The 21676-nt window shown below is 34.8% G+C and overlaps 1 protein-coding gene across 2 annotated transcripts in view; it reads right to left on the bottom strand.

Moving 5' to 3' along the window:
* The window catches only part of LOC134855114 (uncharacterized), a 40833-nt gene extending 23701 nt beyond the window's left edge, over positions 1 to 17132 (bottom strand). Inside the window, exons 1-7 of one of the 2 annotated variants that reach the window (XM_063871515.1) lie at positions 16961 to 17132; positions 16762 to 16896; positions 15862 to 15987; positions 14512 to 14769; positions 3205 to 3656; positions 3028 to 3118; positions 2868 to 2951 (exon numbers count right to left, since the gene is read on the bottom strand). In XM_063871515.1, the coding sequence (XP_063727585.1) occupies positions 2868 to 2951; positions 3028 to 3118; positions 3205 to 3656; positions 14512 to 14769; positions 15862 to 15976 (1000 nt within the window). In that variant the 5' untranslated portion in view covers positions 15977 to 15987; positions 16762 to 16896; positions 16961 to 17132. Of the gene's footprint in view, positions 1 to 2867; positions 2952 to 3027; positions 3119 to 3204; positions 3657 to 14511; positions 14770 to 15861; positions 15988 to 16761 lie in introns of both variants that reach the window. The other variant, XM_063871514.1, reaches the window with a different exon arrangement.
* Between the last annotated feature and the right edge of the window lie 4544 nt (positions 17133 to 21676).

The following is a 21676-nucleotide window of genomic DNA, read 5'->3' as shown; positions in this document are numbered from 1 at the left end:
ATTCAGAAGATACGGACGGTTGTAGGATTTTTGAAAATTGGTTTAAATTACTTTTTTTCTTACCGGCGGATGCCTACTAACAAATGTATAGTTTGGAATTTTGATTCGAATGCCAACACTTGACAGTCCAGAATCTCGTAGTTTAGGAGATAGGGATGCTTTTACGAATTTTTAACCAAAAAAAATTTCTTAAATTAGACCTTTTCTGTATAGTCAAAGAAAAATGAATAGTTAGGTTAGGAGTTTGTGGACCATATAGCTCCGGTGTCTTTCCTCTCCGAGTCTCATTTTAAAAATTACTAACAATGAATTGTTCATTTCAGGTTATGAGTGACCGGATAACTTATTTTTTTTTTCTTTCTTAACACAAACGAAGTGGCCAAGTTTCCTTGCATTGTTTTTCATAGTGTTCTTTTTTCAATGGAAAATCTTGAAATCTTGTGTAAATACGACATTTTTATCTGAATTAAAAAAAATTGGCAAATTTGCTTCCATTGTTCAAATCGATATATGGATAAAATTAGGTAAAAAATTTTCGGTTCGTGAAAATGCTGGTCTGTTTGTGTAACCCTTGCGATAAACAAGGGTGTTGCAATCGAGTAGTACACTTCTTTTTTCCAAAGACTCTGTTAGCAAAAAACTTACCACGACAGATATATGCTGTACATGTTAGCTTTTTAAATATCTGTCCTATTCAAGTTTCTCTTTCTATGTTGTTTGTAATTTTACCAAATCGATATGTCAACATTTCTTTTTTTATTTTTTCTCTCTTTCCTATATTTTCAACTTGATATGTTTCGGCCTATAATACAACGGTTAGCGGCCTAAAAATGTCTTATTTTTTTCGACGAGCGAAAAAGTGTTTATATTGTGTAAATGTTCTGATCTTGAGGGCGACTTAATAGGTTTTTATTTGTCTTAAATTTGGAATTCTTTTTCTGCTTTTTTATGTTTTAATTAGTTTTTTTCCGGCGCAATAGGTTTTTGCTTAAAGTATATCGGCTTAGTGGACTCGTATTCTTTCATTTGATGCCCAAATAAAACTTTGTGTGCGTGTTTGAGGGCGAGGGGGCCTAATAAATTCTTATAAGTCTTGTTGAATTTTTTTCAGCTTGAAATTTTTTTCGGATTGTTGCCGCTTAATTAGTTTTCTGTCGAGGCTTATTTACTTTTTGTCGTCTGGACGTTTTTTGGTTTCAAATTTAGCCTTATTCATTTGAATAGATCTAATTTTTTAGATCTAGCTCAGCTTCTTGTTTGTATGGAAAGTCTTTTCTGATGATAAGGTTATCAGAAGGCTGGGTACTTCATCAAATAGAGAACAACGTCAAAATTATTTTGACTCAGTGGTCAGCTGTGGTGTGAAAGTTGAAAGTTTTGAAATTTAGTCGCTGATCTTAAAATGCAAACACTTTTTGTGAATTTTTTGTTTGTGTTGGGCTGAATTGGTGACTGCCCACATATCTTTGGCTTATTGACCGCTCGCTAGAAACTAAACGCTTAATTCATGCTGACATTTGTAATTTTCTACAGTTTTCTGTAGAAATTCCTTGATTAATGAAATGCTAGTCTGTTTGTTATAACCCTTGCACTACGCTAGGGTTTTGCAATCGGGTACGAGACTTTTTTTGCTTGAAAATTCGGTTTTAATGATTTTGTATCGGCTTAATGACCTAATTAGTGGTCATTTCGGAAGTGGCATGAGTTTTGAGCTTTACCCCATTTTGCCCAAAATGCCTAAATTATTATGATTGTAGCTAAACTTATAGTAAAAAATTTTTCATGACGACAATTAAATTTTAATTTTTATGAAAAAGTACTCACAATTCTTCGACTCAGTTGCCGCTTGTTAATTATTTTAAGAGTTTTCATTAATTGCCGTTTTTTCTGGACGTTTTCTCTGCAAATAGAACAAGACTCCAGACAACATTTTGATTATTATAAATTTTGATTTTCTGAAGTGTTTTTTCTCTAGTTTTTTGGACTTAGCGGCTCTCTTTCTTTTCTGCCAGCGTGCTCTACTGATTTTAAGTTGTAACGCAAGTGTCCCGAAGTTCTGTTTCTCCTCTGTGTTTAAAACTGGTGATTGTTTTATTAGCAAAAAAGTTAAATACTTTTTGTTAATTCATTGTCGCAAGGCTTCAGTTTAATGCATATGTCAGTAGAATTAATTGATTTGCTATTGCTTCAATTGACTGCCTGAATTTGCTTTGGAACTGAAAATCATCAAACAATTTTCAAATTGTTTGAGCAAAAATATGAAATTTTTACTGATGGTTTTTAGTTAATTCATGGTCGCAGTGCTTCATTTTGCTGCTCATGTCTTGATATTCAGATGATTTGCTAATGCCTCAATTTTTGAAGCCAAAAATTATCAGCAACTCTTTCAAAAAAAACTTCGAGTCAGTATTGAGTTTTGTACTGATGATTATGTTAGCTCGTGGTCGCAATTCTTCATTTTATAGCTCATAATTGTCAATTCAAACAACTTTTACATCTTTTACAAGCACTCGCAACCCTGGATTTCAAAAAAAAATCTTTTTAACTCTTCAAGAATCTTTGCTATCTTTTTTTTTCTTAAAATTTCTTGGAGTTTTCTGAAAAATGATAACCGATCTTCAAGATTCTTGACACAATTTTACCAAGTTTTTAAAGATTTTTCTTGGAGATTTTTCAAAAAATCTTCTAGATTTGTCCAAGATTGCAAAGATTGCTGGGCTTGGGACAATCTGGTTTGCTGATAGCTAAAATGAGATTGTGAAATCGTGATGTGGTTGAATGTCCATAACAATGCATGTAGAAAAGAAAACTTCCAAGCAGAAAAGCGCGTCACACATAACAAGTTCAAATATGAAGAGCCGACTCACCTTTATAAGCCGACTCTTTGTAAGTATCACCACGTGGGATACACGGGTTTCCTTCTTCATCACAGTGGCCGTACAATACACCTCCTATAAAACAAAACTATTCACAGTCAACTGGTCTTGTCAATCAAGCTCTTTCTATGCAAATTGGTTCGTTGTATACCTGGGATATCGTCGATTCTTGGTACTGACTGAACCGGTCCGTTCAGATTTTGAAAATAGTAGTCCACGAGACGGGAAACTTGTTCAATGTCCTGAACAGAAGAAACTTACACATCACATCAAAATACAGATACTTCAAATATACGTAAAAATGTACACTGCGAACAGCTGATCTTACATTTAACTTGAATGATCTGTCGCAATCTGCTGGATTAGGAGGCTTTAACTCTCTCGTGCACAACGTTAAGCTGTTGAATCTTGGTGCCAAGAAAACCAGCAAGGCGACAAGATACTTGAATCCATCATCACCATGTGCCTCGTGGTGTGGCTTTGGCACCAAACTAGTTAAATCATCCTTCTCAGATACTATTTGAAGGTTGACGATGTCTTCTTCACGAGGCAGGGTTTGAATGTCTTTGCTTACTCCTTGTGCCAATAATACTACTGGTGTAACTATGTTGAACGGTGTCACTTGCCCAAGTAGTCTGTGAAGTTCGATAAAGTGTGAAAAATTATTTGCATTGTCTGACTTTCTAACTATTAATATCAGAAACGCTTGAAGTCTCTGCACGTCTACCAGAAGCTGATAACTGGATCGAGTAATGCCTGATTGAAGTCCTTCGGTAATATCTGAAAATACAACTTCACTCAAGTGTACTTTTACACGTAGTGAATCATGCTATTTTAGAAACTGCGCAATTGGTCCCGCATCCAGTTTCATGCGTAATCATTGATTATATTATGATTTAAGTACCACGCGGGTTAATGAAAAAGGCTTATCATACAATTTCCATATTATAAAAAATTGCTTATCATACTATTTCATACAAATTCATACACCAAAAGCAATTGTATGAAAATAGCAAAATAAGCATATTTTTCAGACTAAGAAAACTTATAACAGGCATTTTTTGCCACATTCTAGAATTTAATAAGAAGCTCATTGCCATATTTTCCATCAAACATTCTATGAAATCAGAGGCGGATCCAGAATTTTCTTGAGAAGGGCGGATTTTCAAACTCTTTCTTTTGAAATTTTGGTTGAACTTTTTTCAGGTTGACCGAAACGATTTTCTGAGCCCCCCCATTTCCGCCGGAACATTTTTGAAAAGTAGATTCACAGTTAGCGCCCATATCAGAAAAATTGTAAGATTGGTCGGCCGAAAATGGATGTAAAAAATAATACCAAAAGGGGGTCTTTGGTTGGTGAGGGTTCAAAATCCCTGAGGGAGAGGTGTCGGCACCCCTCCCCCCTAAATCCGCGCTTGTATGAAGTTGAGTGATATTTTTTTTTCATACTATGAAACTTAGGATAGACATTTTTTGCATTAAAGAAAATACAAAAAAAAAATGTTTTTTTTTTAATTTTTGTGTTTCATCCAAAACACACAAACCATAAATTTTCTGTTATAAAAAACCAGGGTGTAGCTGGCAGTTACCACGCAGATAAACTGATTTTCGTGACATTAGCCATCTAAGTTAATGTTAACCTTTTCGCACATAAGTATATACCAAAAACGTAACTTTTTGCATGTGGCTAGCAAATTTTGGCATCGAAAAATTTGGTTTGAGAAAAAAGGCGTGTTTTTTTTAAAATGATATGTTTATTTCACCATAAATATGTTTATTTTACCATAAAAAACAAAAAAAATAATTGATTTTATCAAAAAAACTTGCTTGTAATTTTTGAATTTTTTGGATGAAAAAACTCAACCTGGGCTACCTTAGGGACATAAAAAATCAAATTTTGCAAGCGTTTTTTCTAAAAACATATCTGAGCACAGAAGCAAGTTTGCAAGCAAAACAGGGATCAAAATAATTTCACATCAATTTTTTTTGTTACTGTGTCAAATTGCATATCATAAAATTCACATGTATGAAAATTGTATGATAAGCGTTTTTTCCATTAGAAAAATTAGAATTTTGACAGTCAAAAACTCTCAAAATACCAAAATCAATATTAAAACCAATCAAAATCACTTGAAAGCATTTTTTAATATTATTTGAAAATTTACTTTTCCTATGAAACAATGCTTCTCACGAAATTTCCAATAAATGAAAATTGTATGACACGCTTTTTTCGTCCAAAAAAAAATCAGTTTTTTCGTTTATGACCAGAAAGTTTTTAAGGCTGAATAGAAAAAAAATCTGTGCTAAAAGTTTTTCGAATATGTTTAAGTTATCGTATCAAAACCTTTTGATGAACATTTTTCCATAGACTTCAGATATATAAATAAATGTTAAGCATTTTTTGTATAGACTTCAAACCGGGCAGTTTAACTTAAATTGAGAAAAAAATGATTTCGATCGATTATTCAACATTACAACCACATTTTTTGAAATCAAACCATAATCACTTACATTTAATTTTAATCGACTATAATCAATTTCTAATGAATCTAATTTTTGAAACAATTATGATGGATTATTTTAGTTCAATTTCTAATTCATGAATTTTGCGCAAAAAATCCACTATTATTGAATATAATCGACTATAATCGCTTTTGTTTGCCCATTCTGTTTTCAACATTGCGTTTGATTTGCGTAACTTTCAAGCTTTTTTTATAATTTGGCTTATGTGGAAAACAGGAAAACTATTGTAGCACTTTTAAATTCAATTCAAGTATCAAACATTTACTTTTTTCATTTCTTCTCGATATGTTTCATGTTGCACATTTTAGGTGTATTTCCCACAGTAAAAAAATTCAAAATGAAATGCGGAAATAAATTAAACGGACTATGCAAAATGTCACCAATATAATTGATTACAAAGCCCTTTTAACAAACAAATTGGTCATTAGAATCAGTTGTAATTGTCAAAAAATCAAAGGATTAATCCGTTATAACATATTATCCTGGGCCTAATTACAATACAGTTCCTCTCTTTTTACATTCAATACATACTCAAATAAAAAAATTTATCGCAAACTAATACCTTATACAATTGCTGTTAGTTTTATAGAAAATCTAAAGCAAAAACTGTACAAAAAACAAGAACACCCCTTTTACCAGTTTTATTATTTGCTATTGTTATTTCAGATTCCATCAAATATACCGAAGAAAACTAGATATTTTGTTTTAGTTTTATCGCTCTTTACCCTCTGCTTGCTTGTCTATTACCAAACTAAAACCGCCAAATTTTCTCGCTCCTTATCTACTGCACCGGATATAATACAGAAACAAATACGTATTTGTATTTGTATCAAATCCGATGCAGTACATTAGGAGCGAGAAAACATGCACCTGTTAATTTGGCAGTCTAGGTGCATCCTACCGACACCCACCTGTTACCAAAGTTTGCAACCTTCCTACACCCACCAGTCACCTGAATGTGCATCCTACCTATTCCCACCAGTCACCTAGAGGTGCATCCTACCTACACCCACCTGTCACCTGAAGGTGCATCCTACCTACACCCACCTGTTACCAAAAGGTGTAACCTTCCTACACCCACCAGTCACCTGAATGTGCATCCTACCTATTCCCACCAGTCACCTGGAGGTGCATCCTACCTATTCCCACCAGTCACCTGGAGGTGCATCCTACCTACACCCAACTGTCATCTGAAGGTGCATCCTAGCTACACCCACCTGTCACCAGAAGGTGCATCCTACCTACACCCATCAGTCACCTGAAGGTGCATCCTACCTACACCCACCTGTCACCAGAAGGTGCATCCTACATACACCCAACTGTCACCTGAAGGTGCATCCTACATACAACCAACTGTCACGTGAAGGCGCCTCCTAGCTACACCCACCTGTCACCAGAAGGTGCATCCTACCTACACCCATCAGTCACCTGAAGGTGCATCCTACCTACACCCACCTGTCACCAGAAGGTGAATCCTACATACACCCAACTGTCACCTGAAGGTGCATTCTACATACAACCAACTGTCATCTGAACGCGCCTCCTACCTACACCCTCCTGTCACCAGAAGGTGCATCCTACATACACCCAACTGTCACCAGAAGGTGCATCCTACCTACACCCACCTGTTACCAAAAGGTGTAACCTTCCTACACCCACCAGTCACCTGAATGTGCATCCTACATACACCCAACTGTCACCTGAAGGTGCATTCTACATACAACCAACTGTCATCTGAAGGCGCCTCCTACCTACACCCTCCTGTCACCAGAAGGTGCATCCTACATACACCCAACTGTCACCAGAAGGTGCATCCTACCTACACCCACCTGTTACCAAAAGGTGTAACCTTCCTACACCCACCAGTCACCTGAATGTGCATCCTACCTATTCCCACCAGTCACCTGGCGGTGCATCCTACCTATTCCCACCAGTCACCTGGAGGTGCATCCTACCTACACCCAACTGTCATCTGAAGGTGCATCCTAGCTACACCCACCTGTCACCAGAAGGTGCATCCTACCTACACCCATCAGTCACCTGAAGGTGCATCCTACCTACACCCACCTGTCACCAGAAGGTGCATCCTACATACACCCAACTGTCACCTGAAGGTGCATCCTACATACAACCAACTGTCACCTGAAGGCGCCTCCTACCTACACCCTCCTGTCACCAGAAGGTGCATCCTAGCTACACCCACCTGTCACCAGAAGGTGCATCCTACCTACACCCACCTGTTACCAAAAGGTGTAACCTTCCTACACCCATCGGTTACCTGAAGGTGCATCCTACCTACACCCACCTGTCACCAGAAGGTGCATCCTACCTACACCCATCAGTCACCTGAAGGTGCATCCTACCTACACCCACCTGTCACCAGAAGGTGAATCCTACATACACCCAACTGTCACCTGAAGGTGCATTCTACATACAACCAACTGTCATCTGAACGCGCCTCCTACCTACACCCTCCTGTCACCAGAAGGTGCATCCTACATACACCCAACTGTCACCAGAAGGTGCATCCTACCTACACCCACCTGTTACCAAAAGGTGTAACCTTCCTACACCCACCAGTCACCTGAATGTGCATCCTACATACACCCAACTGTCACCTGAAGGTGCATTCTACATACAACCAACTGTCATCTGAAGGCGCCTCCTACCTACACCCTCCTGTCACCAGAAGGTGCATCCTAGCTACACCCACCTGTCACCAGAAGGTGCATCCTACCTACACCCACCTGTTACCAAAAGGTGTAACCTTCCTACACCCACCAGTCACCTGAATGTGCATCCTACCTATTCCCACCAGTCACCTGGCGGTGCATCCTACCTATTCCCACCAGTCACCTGGAGGTGCATCCTACCTACACCCAACTGTCATCTGAAGGTACATCCTAGCTACACCCACCTGTCACCAGAAGGTGCATCCTACCTACACCCATCAGTCACCTGAAGGTGCATCCTACCTACACCCACCTGTCACCAGAAGGTGCATCCTACATACACCCAACTGTCACCTGAAGGTGCATCCTACATACAACCAACTGTCACGTGAAGGCGCCTCCTACCTACACCCTCCTGTCACCAGAAGGTGCATCCTACATACACCCAACTGTCACCTGAAGGTGCATGAATAAGGGGATCTGATGAACTAAGAGAAACTGTAATTTTGTAATTACAACCTAAACTCATTACAAATTTGGTATTTACTGTGTTTTCATAGCTTCATTATAATTCATTATAATTGATTTTTTATGAGTTGATGCTTTGATAGAAGAAGGGATTGTAATCTATTACAAAAGATACTAAGGGATTATAAGAGAATTTCGCGAAAATTATAATCAATTGTAATTAATTATAATCTAGTAAAATGTCACCGAAAACTTCATCAATATAATGGATAATAATTCGCTTAAACGTCTAAAATTTGCGCTTATAATTAATTACAATTTTGCTAAAAGTACGATTATATTTATAATATAATCGATTTTTTTCTCTTTTCACTGAGTGCGGGACACGCTACAAAAAAGCAGCTTCCTAGAAAGCTGCCTAGAATTTGGCAGAAAATCTAGTGGTTATTGAAACTATACTAGAATTAACGCCTCGCTCCATTTCTCCCCCATCTGATCTTTTATTTTATAAAAAATCCTTTTTCACGATACTGTTCATTAATGACGAGTTGCTTCTATTTACGATGCAATTTGTTAAACAGCAGCAAACGCAGCCAAAACTTCATCTGAATCCACCGCCCTACCAGATGCAACTTCTGCTGACGATTCAATGAAGTCATTTCAATCCAATTCCAATAGAGTTGGAACGCGGTTCAGATAAACTCAATCGGAACCTGTTTCCCAATCAACTCTTTCAACAAATATACGTGAAAACTTGACCGCAACTTCTTTTTCATAAAGCACTTCAGGTAATTGAAGCTAGAACAACGGCCTGGATGGTGAGCCTAAAATCATGAAGACAATTTCCCCGTTTGCGAAAAAACACTTTCCTACACATGAAAGATTAATACAGGCATATGATTTAGCGGTATGTGCAATTCTGAAAAGTTTCAGCAACCATCAGCAAAACCTTCTCGGAAGTAGGTGAAAGAAAAAGGTTTCTTGATAGTTGGGCCAGTTACCTCTAAACCTTACTTGGGCGGAATGAAGATAAGAGGTGTTGAAATGTTCAAAAAAAACAACCTTACCACTTCGAAAAAAAAAACGTATAACAGTTACGACTTTTACCCCAAAAATGTCAAAAAGGCATAAAACGATACAAACCTCAACAGCATCTGAACTCCACCAAAATGTATCGAGACAATCGGACCCACAAAGTGAGAAACATACAAAACCTCCCAAGATAGTTTCTACATAGGAATTGCATCCCTTGAAGTTAAATTAAAAAGTAAAAAAAGAAAATGAAGCTCCTAGCGATTGGTAAAAAATGCCCGATTGACTGTAGCAATTGACTAGGATGGCTTTCAAATTGTGTTTCATGCTCTCTCGCTCTGTTCCTGTAGACTATGCAAAGGAAAAGGGAAACAGTGGAAAGGCCATGATACTATCTGGTGTCGATTGATCAAAACCAATCAGCAAGAAGACAAAAAGAAAAAGAAACTGAAAACCGACTGAATCATACCAGACGTGTAAGAAATTTAGACCGAACCACCACTTCTGAAAAGCCTCATACCGCGAGAATATTCAACCAAACAAGCTTAATGAATACGAAAATATGGTAAAAAAAGCGATCAATCACGCACAAAGAAGTTGGAAACTACTGAATAAACCCTAATTCAACACAAAACATACCCGACATCCTGCAAAATGCCCTGAATAATTCAGAAGAAAAACAAACCAACAAAAAATCAAAAAAAAAATTAATCCTCCCTCAATATGGACCAAATCAAGACCAAGAAAACAAAAACAACAAAAACGTTTACTAGCTGAGAAGGTTAATCCTCTGATCTTTTATGACGAGGATGATCCTTCTTTTTTGAATTGTGATAAAGGTTTACATTTTCAGTATCGAAGTTTTTGACCCTAACTGCAACAACAAGAAAACTTAACAAATCTTCATCTTTTGTCATAAACCTACAAGAAACAAAGATGAAAAACGCTCTGCAGTTAACTTCGGTACATACTATGAAAATATCAACAGCCCCAAACGCCGATTGGTCAACGGGTCTTACCCCGGAAAAAGGCATTTTTTTCTCACCACCTACCATGGCGAATGCTATTTAAGACTTAATATTAATATTGAGTTGGGCGACTACTTTGACTAACTGTAATAGCTACTTGTCTCCAAATTCTTATGATCGACATATTAAACTACTTAGACAAAGGCTTGAAAACATGACACATAAATGGACTTATAAGTCAACCCGGGGACTTAAACTCCTTTATTCATACTAGAAGTTGATACAAAGGAAATTTCGAACACCTGGACGACATCAGAAAACTTATCTACAGAAACGAAAAATACATACCACAAAACTCAATGATCGACTTCGACTGCCATCGATCAAAAGGAGCTCCTCTGCAGTTTCAATTGATTCTATCAAAGCATTGGACATAATCAACGGGATTTTTTTTACATTCTCAATCAACTCAAGGTTCCAGAACAGTTCATTTCAATAAATAAGACTAACCTGCTTCAAAATAACATCATTGATTGAAGTACACAGCATCCTTGGAAGGTCAACCAAAATTGAAAAAGGAGTCCGACAAGGATACGCGATGTCATCGTTCTTGTTCATTTTAGGAAAACAGCAGCTTCTGACACTAATACAAGGAAGCAAACATATTTGCTCAAACATTTTTGGAAACTTTCAGTATATGCCGGAGTTTGAAGGAGAATAAGACGATACTAACAGAAGCATAAACAACAAATCACAGTCTGAACTATATGCATTAGTTTTCAACCCCAAAAGTGAGCTAAGAATGTACCTCAATAATCTAATGAGACACGATAATGCATCGTTGTTTTAACTCAACAGCAATACAACAACAAACTAGCCGTTACAATGAAATAGCATTATGACGTTTATACGAAACTCTAATCAGCTCAAAGTTCCCTGCATTACGAGGCCAAACTGTGCACTGGATAGTCGCACAATTTTATGTCTGTATGTTCCTAGATTCCATAGACAAGTTTTTAAACATGATAAAATTTTGTCAGAACGATCGAAGAAAATGAAAGAAAATAAAAGAAGAACAAAGGGAGCGTCCTTGCTGCGGATTCCGCATACAATGCACAAAATGCACAGTTTGGCCTCGTAATGTGAAACGTTATTGAAAAAGAGATTTATTTTTCAAGATAACATCTACGATTCTAAATCGCAACTTAACAGAATATCGCGAGAAAACGTAATTTTTTGTTTTTTCCTTTTTTGAACATTTGTCAGAAATCCGCGTTGTTACCCTTTGAACAAAATGATTTCTACCGGCTGATATTCCGCATATATTCCTAGCAATACCGCATATTCTCTTCCGTTGTCCGGGCACCAAAATAGCGACGAAAAAATTACCAATGAATAATTGGGAACGCCTGTTTTGAGAATGGAACCCCATAAACGCTTCACTAAGAGGAAGCCAAGAATTTTGTGACAGTATTCAATTTTGATCACCCTAAAAAAACTTAAAAACCCAATACAATTCAAAAAGATACTTTTCAAACTACATAATTTTTTTGAAAATTTTTTTACGTCTGTTGTAAACAACATCAGAATGATTTGGACTTAGCTATACAAATCATTACAACTTTTTGAGCCTACCGCGAGAACTAATATGAACGGGTCCTATTGAAACTTTGGTTTCGTGGTAAAACTTTTGTGCAGATAAACTAAAGTGTGACAAGGTATCTCACCATTAGAGATTTTGTAATTAACAGAAAAAGAAAAAAACTCTAGGATGTAATTAAATTATACTTTGCTTGTGACAAGATTTGGGCAAAATAAGAAATAATTCTCAATAAACAATCATTTATCATTTATTTGAAGATTTTCTGTACAAACTTGAATCCATTGTAATCAAGTATAGTCGATTACAAGAGAATATAATCTCTAGGAAAGTTCGAAGATCATAATCGATTAAAAATCCTTTGAGCACCTAAACATTATCACAACATAAGAATCCGTTGTAATCGATTACTTACGCCTACACTTGAATGCGGGATGTAAATGTTGTGTAAAAATTCAAGCTGCAGAAAATTGGTTGAATAATATTAAGTAGCTGCAATTTATACACAGAAGCGATGCGGAGTTTTACACCACTTGCAATTTATTTGAATCATTTAATAAATGAGTCAAAAAAGATAGAAAATACTGAAAAAAATAGGCGAGCGAAAGTTTTCGTATGTCTCGATGAAGGAGAATTATGTCTCAGCTAAAGCTGGAGGTAAAAAGTTGATATCTTTTGATTTTGTTATTCTGATGCAGGACAAAATGCGTAATTTCAAAAATTAGACATTGCCCGAAACCTTAGGCGGTTTTCAGTTTGAATCAAGACACAAGTGATTCTAGTGATTCTGTTAAACAAGTTGTTAACTAGAAAAAAGTCTTTATTCCAGTTTGATAACGCTTGCTAATCGCAAGTGTGATAAATTTTATAACAAAACCCACAAAAATCTATATTTGTTGTTTTTTGTTCCAAATATATGCGTCTCATACTCGAATTGTCGAAAGCACCCCGGGTTGATGTACATAGAAGAAAATTGCTTATATGAAGTTTTTCGAAATTGCATGTATGAAGTCTTTGGGAAAAAATGCTTATCATAGAAAGTTCATACAAAATTTAAAAAATGTTTTAAAAGTTTTCAATTAACATTTTTGGTCTAATTGCCTGTTTTGAAGCTTTCAGGTCATTAAAAATGATTTGAAATTTTTTATAAAAAATTTTTATAATACAATTATTATGTACGAAAATTATAAAGTAGTCATTTTGTAATAGAAAAAAAACAAAGTTTTCAAAAATCACCAAAAAACGTGTCTGGGTAACTTTAACTAGATTTAAATAATTATATCTATGATAGAGGGCATTTTGACAATCAAAAACATAATTTTAATTTCGGTCAGAAAAATGCTTATCATAAAATTTTCATAAATGAAAATTGTATGAAAATCATGTTTTTTTCATAATTAAAACTGTTTTGTTAAAAAATAAATTTTACGAAAAAAAAATTTGCCTGCAAAATTTGTTATCTTTGTGTTTATAAGGTAGTCCAGGATGAGTTTCTCATCCAAAAACTCCAAAATTTATGTTAGTGTTTTTTGTAGATACGATTAATATCTTTTGTTTCATTTGCTAAAATAAAAATAAATTTGTAAGAAAACAGGATTTTTTTCTCAACCATCATAATTTCAAACTAAAAATTATCTAGCCATTTTGAAAAAGTTACTTTTTTGGTCTATATTTCCATGTGAAAAAGTAAAAACTAACTTTCATGGCTAAAATCACCAAATGCAGTTTATCTGCGTGGTATTTGCCAGTTACAAAAAGTCCTTGGTTAGTGTTTCGGTTGAAACTCAAAATTTCGAAACAAATTTTTTTTGGTATTTTCATTTATGGAAAAAATGCTTATCAAACAATTTTATAGTATGGAAAAAAATGCTTATCATACAATTTTATAGTATGGAAAAAATGCTTATCATACAATTTCATAGCATGGAAAAATGCTTATCATACCATTTCATATATGGAAAATATGCATATTTTGCTATTTTCATACATACAATTTTACTCTATGAAATTGTATGAAAGAGTATGTTATGCTTTTTTTTCATATATTAAAAATGTATGAATACCGTTTTTGTCAACCTGGGACATTTCCTTATATGATTTTACTCTGATGTCCAGCAGTTTACATCAATGTTTTAAAATAATGAAGAATCATTTAATCAAGTGGTTCGAGTGTTTTCAACTTTGTTCTATTTAACATTGGGTGAATTTGTCCGATAAGTTTTTTTTTATATTCGAAGCATAATAAAATGTTGACTTTTTTTTGCCTCGAAAACCTTCAGAAATCATTACAACTCACTGGCGGCCAGTAAAATTTGTATTTGAAACGAACGTGAGCATTTATTCAACAGCTAGTTGATGCAGCATTAACTAACCTGCTGGATCGAAGAGTTTGAAGATAGAGCAAACATCCCAATTCGGGAATATGGCCCATCGTTCCTCTGGAGCTGTGGAATATGTTTGGGGCGGTTTTTTCTGTGAACTCAGACAGAAATTTCTGAGTGTCGGATGGATGAAACTGTTTCGGTAGTGGACGTCAGTTGTATACACTGGAAGTAATTTTGGGAAAATGTTGTCAAAAATCGAACTGTGTCCGATTTCGCCATTGTGTTTGTCCAACTGTCTGATCAGTTCTAAACAAAATTATTGCAATGAAGGTGACGTTGTGGCCCTTTGTATATGTTTTGCTTGAAGGCAACTAAAACTACAGATGTAAGCGCCGGCACTGTCTCATCAATACACAAAATCCTTTTTTCTTATCGATGCTGACCCGCACTGACAAAAATGGATTAGGATCGATTTTAGTATGAAAAAAGTACGTTGATTAAATTTAGATCGATTTCAGTGTGAAAAAAGTAGGTTGGTTAATTTTAGATCGATTTTAGTACGAAGATAAAATAAAAAAGATGAAGATTGATTTGGATCGATTTAAAATCGATTTAAATTGATTTCAAATCCCAGTTAAAAAAAATGATCCGAATCGATTTTAAATCAATTGAATTGCTTTTTTTCCAGTCTGATTTTCTTTTTAAATTTAAGGGAATTAAAACGGATCTAAATCGATTTAAATCGATTTTTTTATTTGAGATTTATCAGTTTCGAAAATTGATTGCATTTAATCATTGCCTATCATTTTTCTTTTTACATCCATAGCGTATTGTAGCATAAAAAAGTCCGAAAAAAGACCAAAATATCGATTAAAAAAATTCTCTGATTTTCTTGCATATTTTGAGTTTAAAAACTAATCTATTTTGACCCTTTTCTTGATTCGTTTTATAAGTTTTCCCTTTATAACTTTTTAGACACTTAAATCGATTTAAAATTTTCAGAAAGATCGATTTAAATCGATTTAAAATGGATTTAAATCAGATTCTGGTGGATTTAAGTGAGATTTGGATGGATTTTAGTGAGTCGGAGAATGCTTCGAAATCGATTTGAATCGATTTTTTAGACACTTAAATTGATTTAAAATGTTCAAAAAGATCGATTTGAATCGATTTAAAATCCATTCAACTTCGTAAAATGTACATGGTTAATCGATTTGGATCGATTTAAAGTCGATTTAAAATCAATTTAAATCAACCGGAAACCATTTCTGTCAGTGCGGGGCCCTAAATGAAGTCCAGATAAACCAGTTTCACATAGATTTAACATTTTAATGAATATAATGTTTAAATAAAAGGAATAAAAAAACGGTGGAAGGCAGCAAGACAATATTGATTCACCTTGTTTGTCTGTTGACTTGACATTTGCTTCGCCGTATTCACTCAAATCAATGTCAATCTCCAGAACCATTTTAACAGAACTGCTTTCACTCATCAAGACACGATCAGTTGTCATCACTATCACGCCTGATTAAAACATAAGGTGATTATTGCCCCTCAGGCGCGAAACTAGGAATTTCTCAGGGAGGGGGGGTTTTGGATTTTCAGAAAAAAAAATGAAAGTTTTGTCGACCTTTTTTTAGGTCGACCAAATAGATTTTCTGAACACTCCCCAACCACTATAAAGACACTATTTTGACCAATATTTTTGCGCCGCATGCGAATTTAAAAAAAAGCCAAAAAAGACGTTTTTAGGCCCTTTTGGGAAAAATTTCGACCAAAAAACCGCGTTGTTTCGGCGCGCGTTCCCCCTTTAAAATTAGAATAAATTGACGCCGAAGGCGCCTTTAGAAAAAATTTAATGTCAGTCAGCCAAAAATGGATATCTGAAAAAAAGTACAAAGTGGGGCTTTTGAGTCGGCAGGGGTCGAGTCCCTGAAGGTAGGGCGTCCGCCCCTTCCCCCCTTCTAAATCCGCTTCTGATTGCCCCGCTGGCGAATCGGAAAAACTGGAATATCTAGCTACTAAATCTTATTATTGATGGTCCCTCCTTTTTTGAATTAAACTTGAAGTACTTCAAGTGGATGAAAGTACAAAGAAAACTTGTTATCAATTGTTCGTTAGATTTGCCACTAACGTTTTCTTGAAACTGGATTTATCAAAAAAATTCATTTTCTGGCAAAACTTAGAAACTACCTGTAAAATCTTTTATGTCTGAAATTTATATGGGACCAGTTGTAGATTTACGGGGCCATACTTCTGAACGAGGTTTTTAACGGGATCATACTTCAAATTGAGTACCTGAGTTATTGATGCACGTGTACTTGCTTGGTAATAATGGAATACGGAGGTCCTGCTTAGAATCTGCATCTCCTGACTCTCAAGTGAGTTCTCCGGCACTCCATATTTTATAGCAAATCCTACTGAATATATTAACTAAAAAAACTAAAAAAATACCAAACTAAAAAAGGTAACTAAAAAACACGCAAACGGTTTTTACTAATCGATTGATTCAGGTTGATTTTCTGGTTTCAGTTGCCAGGTACACAGTAAATATATAAAGTAAATAAACGCTGTAAATATATAAGAAAACTAATTTCAAATCAACTTTTCAAACTAGATGTTTTGTGCTAAAAACACGTGTATAAATGACACAACATTCTTATAACAACAGTAGTTTATTACAAGTGTGAAAGAAAATATTCAAAATCTTAACCAACATGACGATTTTCGTTTGTGTTCTACAAAGCATGGTAAATCGATTACATCTGATGTCCAAAACGAAAGTACCAAATTTGCCAACCACATGTTCAGTGACCACAGTTCGAGATCAACAAAAACGCTTGTCTTACATTTTCCAGTTATGAAAAAATGCTTATGCTACAATTTCCTACAATCACATAGAATCAGAAAACTACAATAAAACTCTAGAAAAAGCTTTTTTCATATATGGATTTTGAAAAATAAACATTTTTTCTTATATAGAAATTGTAAGAGAAGCGATTTTCATAAATGGAAATTAAACGACAAGCATTTTTTCATATATGGAAATTGTATGACAAGCGTTTTTTGAAAACTCAAATGAACCTTTGAGTCTATATCACAAGACGTGCAATCTCTGAACAGAGAAGAAAAACTGAGAAAAATTAGAGAGTTTTAGTGGTTGGAACCTCAGACTCTTCATTTTCTGCAGGCGGATCTCCTCAATTCTTGAGAGAGCGGCAATTTCCTAAGCCTACTCCTAGATGAGCCAAAAGCATTAGGGGGGAGTTGTTTCAAACGCCAAAAAACCTGTTTTTCTGATGAGACACATTCTCAAAGTAATATACTCCAATTCTGTCATCGCATTAAGATCATCCACAATATTTCTGCCTCGTTTCGGTTCTGAGGTAGATTTGTTTTGGGCAGCTGGCTGGTTGACGTTTCATCTCATAAGTAAATTAACCGTAACTATCGGAAATTACAAGTCAAAATTAATAGAAAAACTGCAATAAAGTTCGGTTTTTACAAGCAGATTTCAATGTCATAAAATACGCAAAATGAAAACCTTGATGAATTTTTTAAAAAAATGTCTGAACAACTTGTGAAGTTTGTTTCGATCCTTCAGTTTTCGACTTTTCCTTCACTGTTTTTCGTTCACCGGAAAATTCTTTTGTGTCCACCATGGTTTCTCTCGCTATGAATTCTAGCGAGAACACACAAGTTCTGTCATCAGCATACTTTAATTTCGTATAAGAAAACAAAGATTTACACGTGCGGGAGAACAGAGAATATTCAACACAGACGTAACTAACTTTTAAAGATATGATTTTTGAGAATGCAAAAAATAGTTTCTTTCGGCCACCATCGGAATTATATTTGAGATAACTGGGTCAGAAATCAGCCAAGCAACAGCGCTCAGAAGCACAATGCTGCACTGATTCACAATGTAGAATACGACAGTAATCTGCTTTTAGGCGCCATCAACTGGCTGACTTCAGGCCAGATCTTCTCATTAACGAAACCTATGGTGGTATTCGAAATCAATTTCAACCAGTTGAAACCGAGTTTTTTTTCGACCTGAGAAAACTCGACGAGGCTGATAAATTTGTTTTGAAAGCAAATTTGAACCCTTAGAAAAATTTTAGGTTCAGTCAGTTCAATGCGGATACCTGAAAACACTAAAAGGGAAAGTCTAGATCTTTTTCTACCCTTTATTATTTAATTATTTTACAGAGAGTGTTATCAAGAATATAATAGGACCTAATAAATACTTGTTTTGAACTGGTTCCAGAGTCCTACTTTTTTCAAAACTCTCTCATCAACTATTTTGATTAATTTTAAACCATAATGTGTCATGATAAAATATGTTTTGGTTAATGAAAAAATAAGTTATCAAAAAGTAAATAGCAGGGAAATTGTACGACAAGTGTTTTTATGAATATAACAAACAAGCAAGTTTTAAACCACAAGAATTGAAAGATAAAAGTTGCAATTGTTGTTCAGAGAAAATAGTTGTCTTAAAAAATTTTTCAGATTCAAAATCAGACAAAATACAAAAATTTTGCTTCAAATGTCAGTCCAGTGTGAAGATTAAGAGGGCGTTATTTGACCAGAAGGTCTGTTTTGATGTAGAAATTGGTTGACGCGCAATACATTTCGCCATATTGAAGCGAAAGCAGTAAACTAAAGTTGAGAGAAGACTTCTCGGATATCAGGCCAAAGCCCTGAATGGTCCAACTGCATTTTAGTGTTTAGTTAAAAATACCAGAAAACGTAAATTTTTTTGACAAAATCGAAGATTTAGTGTGAAAACAATAGTTGTACAAAATTACGCACAAATCGTACGCTCAAATCAATTTGAACAATTTTTTTGTGCGAGATAATTTGTTACGCATAAAAATATGTGTTATATTTTCAGTTTTATGGATGAAATTATCAAAGTGCGAATCAATTAATCCAGAGCATGGCCATATTGGATTTTTTTTCAACCTTCCTAAACTTTGCAGAAAACGGTCGGAGGTGAAGTATCTTGTTACACTTTTAATCAGGGAGTCAATATCCTCAATAGAAATTAAATTGTGTTCGTTAAAAACAACTACTTTTTTAAACAACTCGAAAAATTTTCTTTTTTTCGAAAGTCGGAAAATTAAGTATTCGATCATTACGACCTTTACTCTGATAAAAGCAGTGTTTTTCAATTTAATTCTTTGGGTATTTGTTATATCTTAATTACACTAGGGATTGTGCTTCATTTGATTTTGAAATAAGTTTACCTGGATTTGAAATTGTATTGGACGAAAGAAGAAAATGTTTTAACGCAGTATTCTTTAAAAAGTTTGCTGTCGATACTGTTGACTTGTTCTTACCAGGGGGAGTTTGTTCACATAGGGCTGAAAAATCATGGTCTGCTCTGATACAAGCAGTCCGGTTATATTTTTATTTCTTAGATCTTTGTTAAGTATTAGGAACGTTATTGATCCGGTTTTCGTACTGAAAGTAATGAAATGTTTGAGCTCGAGGTAACTTTTTTCTTTGGACAAGTTTCGACATTTTAACTAGCCATTTTGACGAAACTTTTTGTATATCGATCAAAAATCAGGGTTGTCTTGAGCTTAAATATGAAAAATTATTTCAGCTGTGATCTTTTTATGTCAAATTGAGGGGGTTAAAAGATTTGCCAAATGGCCAAATCGGGACAACTAACGCGCGATATATTTCGCGCTATTAACGGGTAAGTTGAGATTTATTCCGTCATAAACATCGTTCCAAATTGGCTGAAGGAAGCCTAATTGCCCTATATGATTTGTCACTATCACTTTATACTTTATCTGGCGTGTGGGGGAATGATTTTTTTTAAAAATCCTATATTTAAAAAAATCATCTTGTTTTATTACATTTATTTTTTCCTGCTCCATAGACCTTAAAGGCAGTCGGATCATTCATGGTTTTACCCAAATACGAGCAGTCTTGTTAGTTTTGTTCTCTCAAACCTAGTTCTCGACAGTATTTCACAGTATAAAAAACTAGGTATATCTGTTCTCCAACCAATAATTGGTGAACCAAATTGATGACTGACCAATTTCTAGTGTTTGTAGCCACGAATGCCCAACATTCTCTCATTTTAACCAGTTTTCTCAAAAAAAACCTCCAAAAACCTAACTCTTGAAGGTAACACCTCGTGAAAATTGTTTATCTGTTCACCGACCTACAAGTTGTTTAAGCAAAGCAACAATTCATCATATTGTATTGTTTGCTTCACATTGGTCATAGTCTTTTCTATCATTTTCGCTGAAAGTATATAAATTCAAAAACACCACTTCAGTTAAAAGAATCATGGTTAAAATTTGACCAAGCAAAACAAAAAGGCATTAGAGCAATCAACATTTTTACAAAAAAAAAACAACTTTGGAAAGAGATCACAAGAAAAACATCAAAAAATCTTCCCTCATTCTATGCACACAAAAAACTCAGATAATAGAAAAGACGCACATTTCAAAAACTTATACAAATGACCAATCAACCAAGCCCAATCCATTACATAGTCACAACAACAATTAAAATTAATACGCTGAAAAATGAGCTGAATTTTGAAAAAGAATATCACCTGTGATTGATTTTCAAAAATTATGCGGGTTGAAAGATTGCAATTTTGGTTAATTTGGGACGGAGGTTAATCAGCTTTGGTTAATGAAAAATAATTTTATCAACAACATAAAAGCAGGGAAATTTCATGACTAGCGTTTCTTTAATGAAACAAACAAAAAAGATTTAAGGCACAAAAACTGAAAAAAAAAGTTTTTGATTAGCAAATTTTTTTAGCGGTCTACTATTGGTATAAGCAATCGGAGTCAAATAATCAAATTCATCGAAATATTTGATTGAAAAATCCTTTTGATAATTTCTTCATCATAATCTGTGAAAAAAAAAGCAAATCCTAATTTCCTTCCTTAATGAGTTTTTTTCTAATGACTAATCAGAAAATTCAAATCACTAGGGTCCTTCTCATTTTTGCTGCAAATTTAAGTGGAAAAAATGGTCGGAAAAAATAGAAAAAGTATGTTCTTTTCTGTTTGTTGCAAAAAGCTAGCTATAATTTAATTGCGTGAAGACTAACTAAAACAACAGGCGGCTAATTAAGAGCAGACACTTTTTCGTGAAATATCTCTAACAAACAGCCGACACCCTTTTTGATCAGCCCGCAACAAGTGTAATAATATTTTTAAAAAACTAGAAC

Source organism: Symsagittifera roscoffensis, chromosome 10, assembly GCF_963678635.1.
Source record: "Symsagittifera roscoffensis chromosome 10, txSymRosc1.1, whole genome shotgun sequence".
Classification (NCBI taxonomy): domain Eukaryota; kingdom Metazoa; phylum Xenacoelomorpha; order Acoela; family Convolutidae; genus Symsagittifera; species Symsagittifera roscoffensis.
This window is presented reverse-complemented; position numbering and strand designations above follow the sequence as displayed.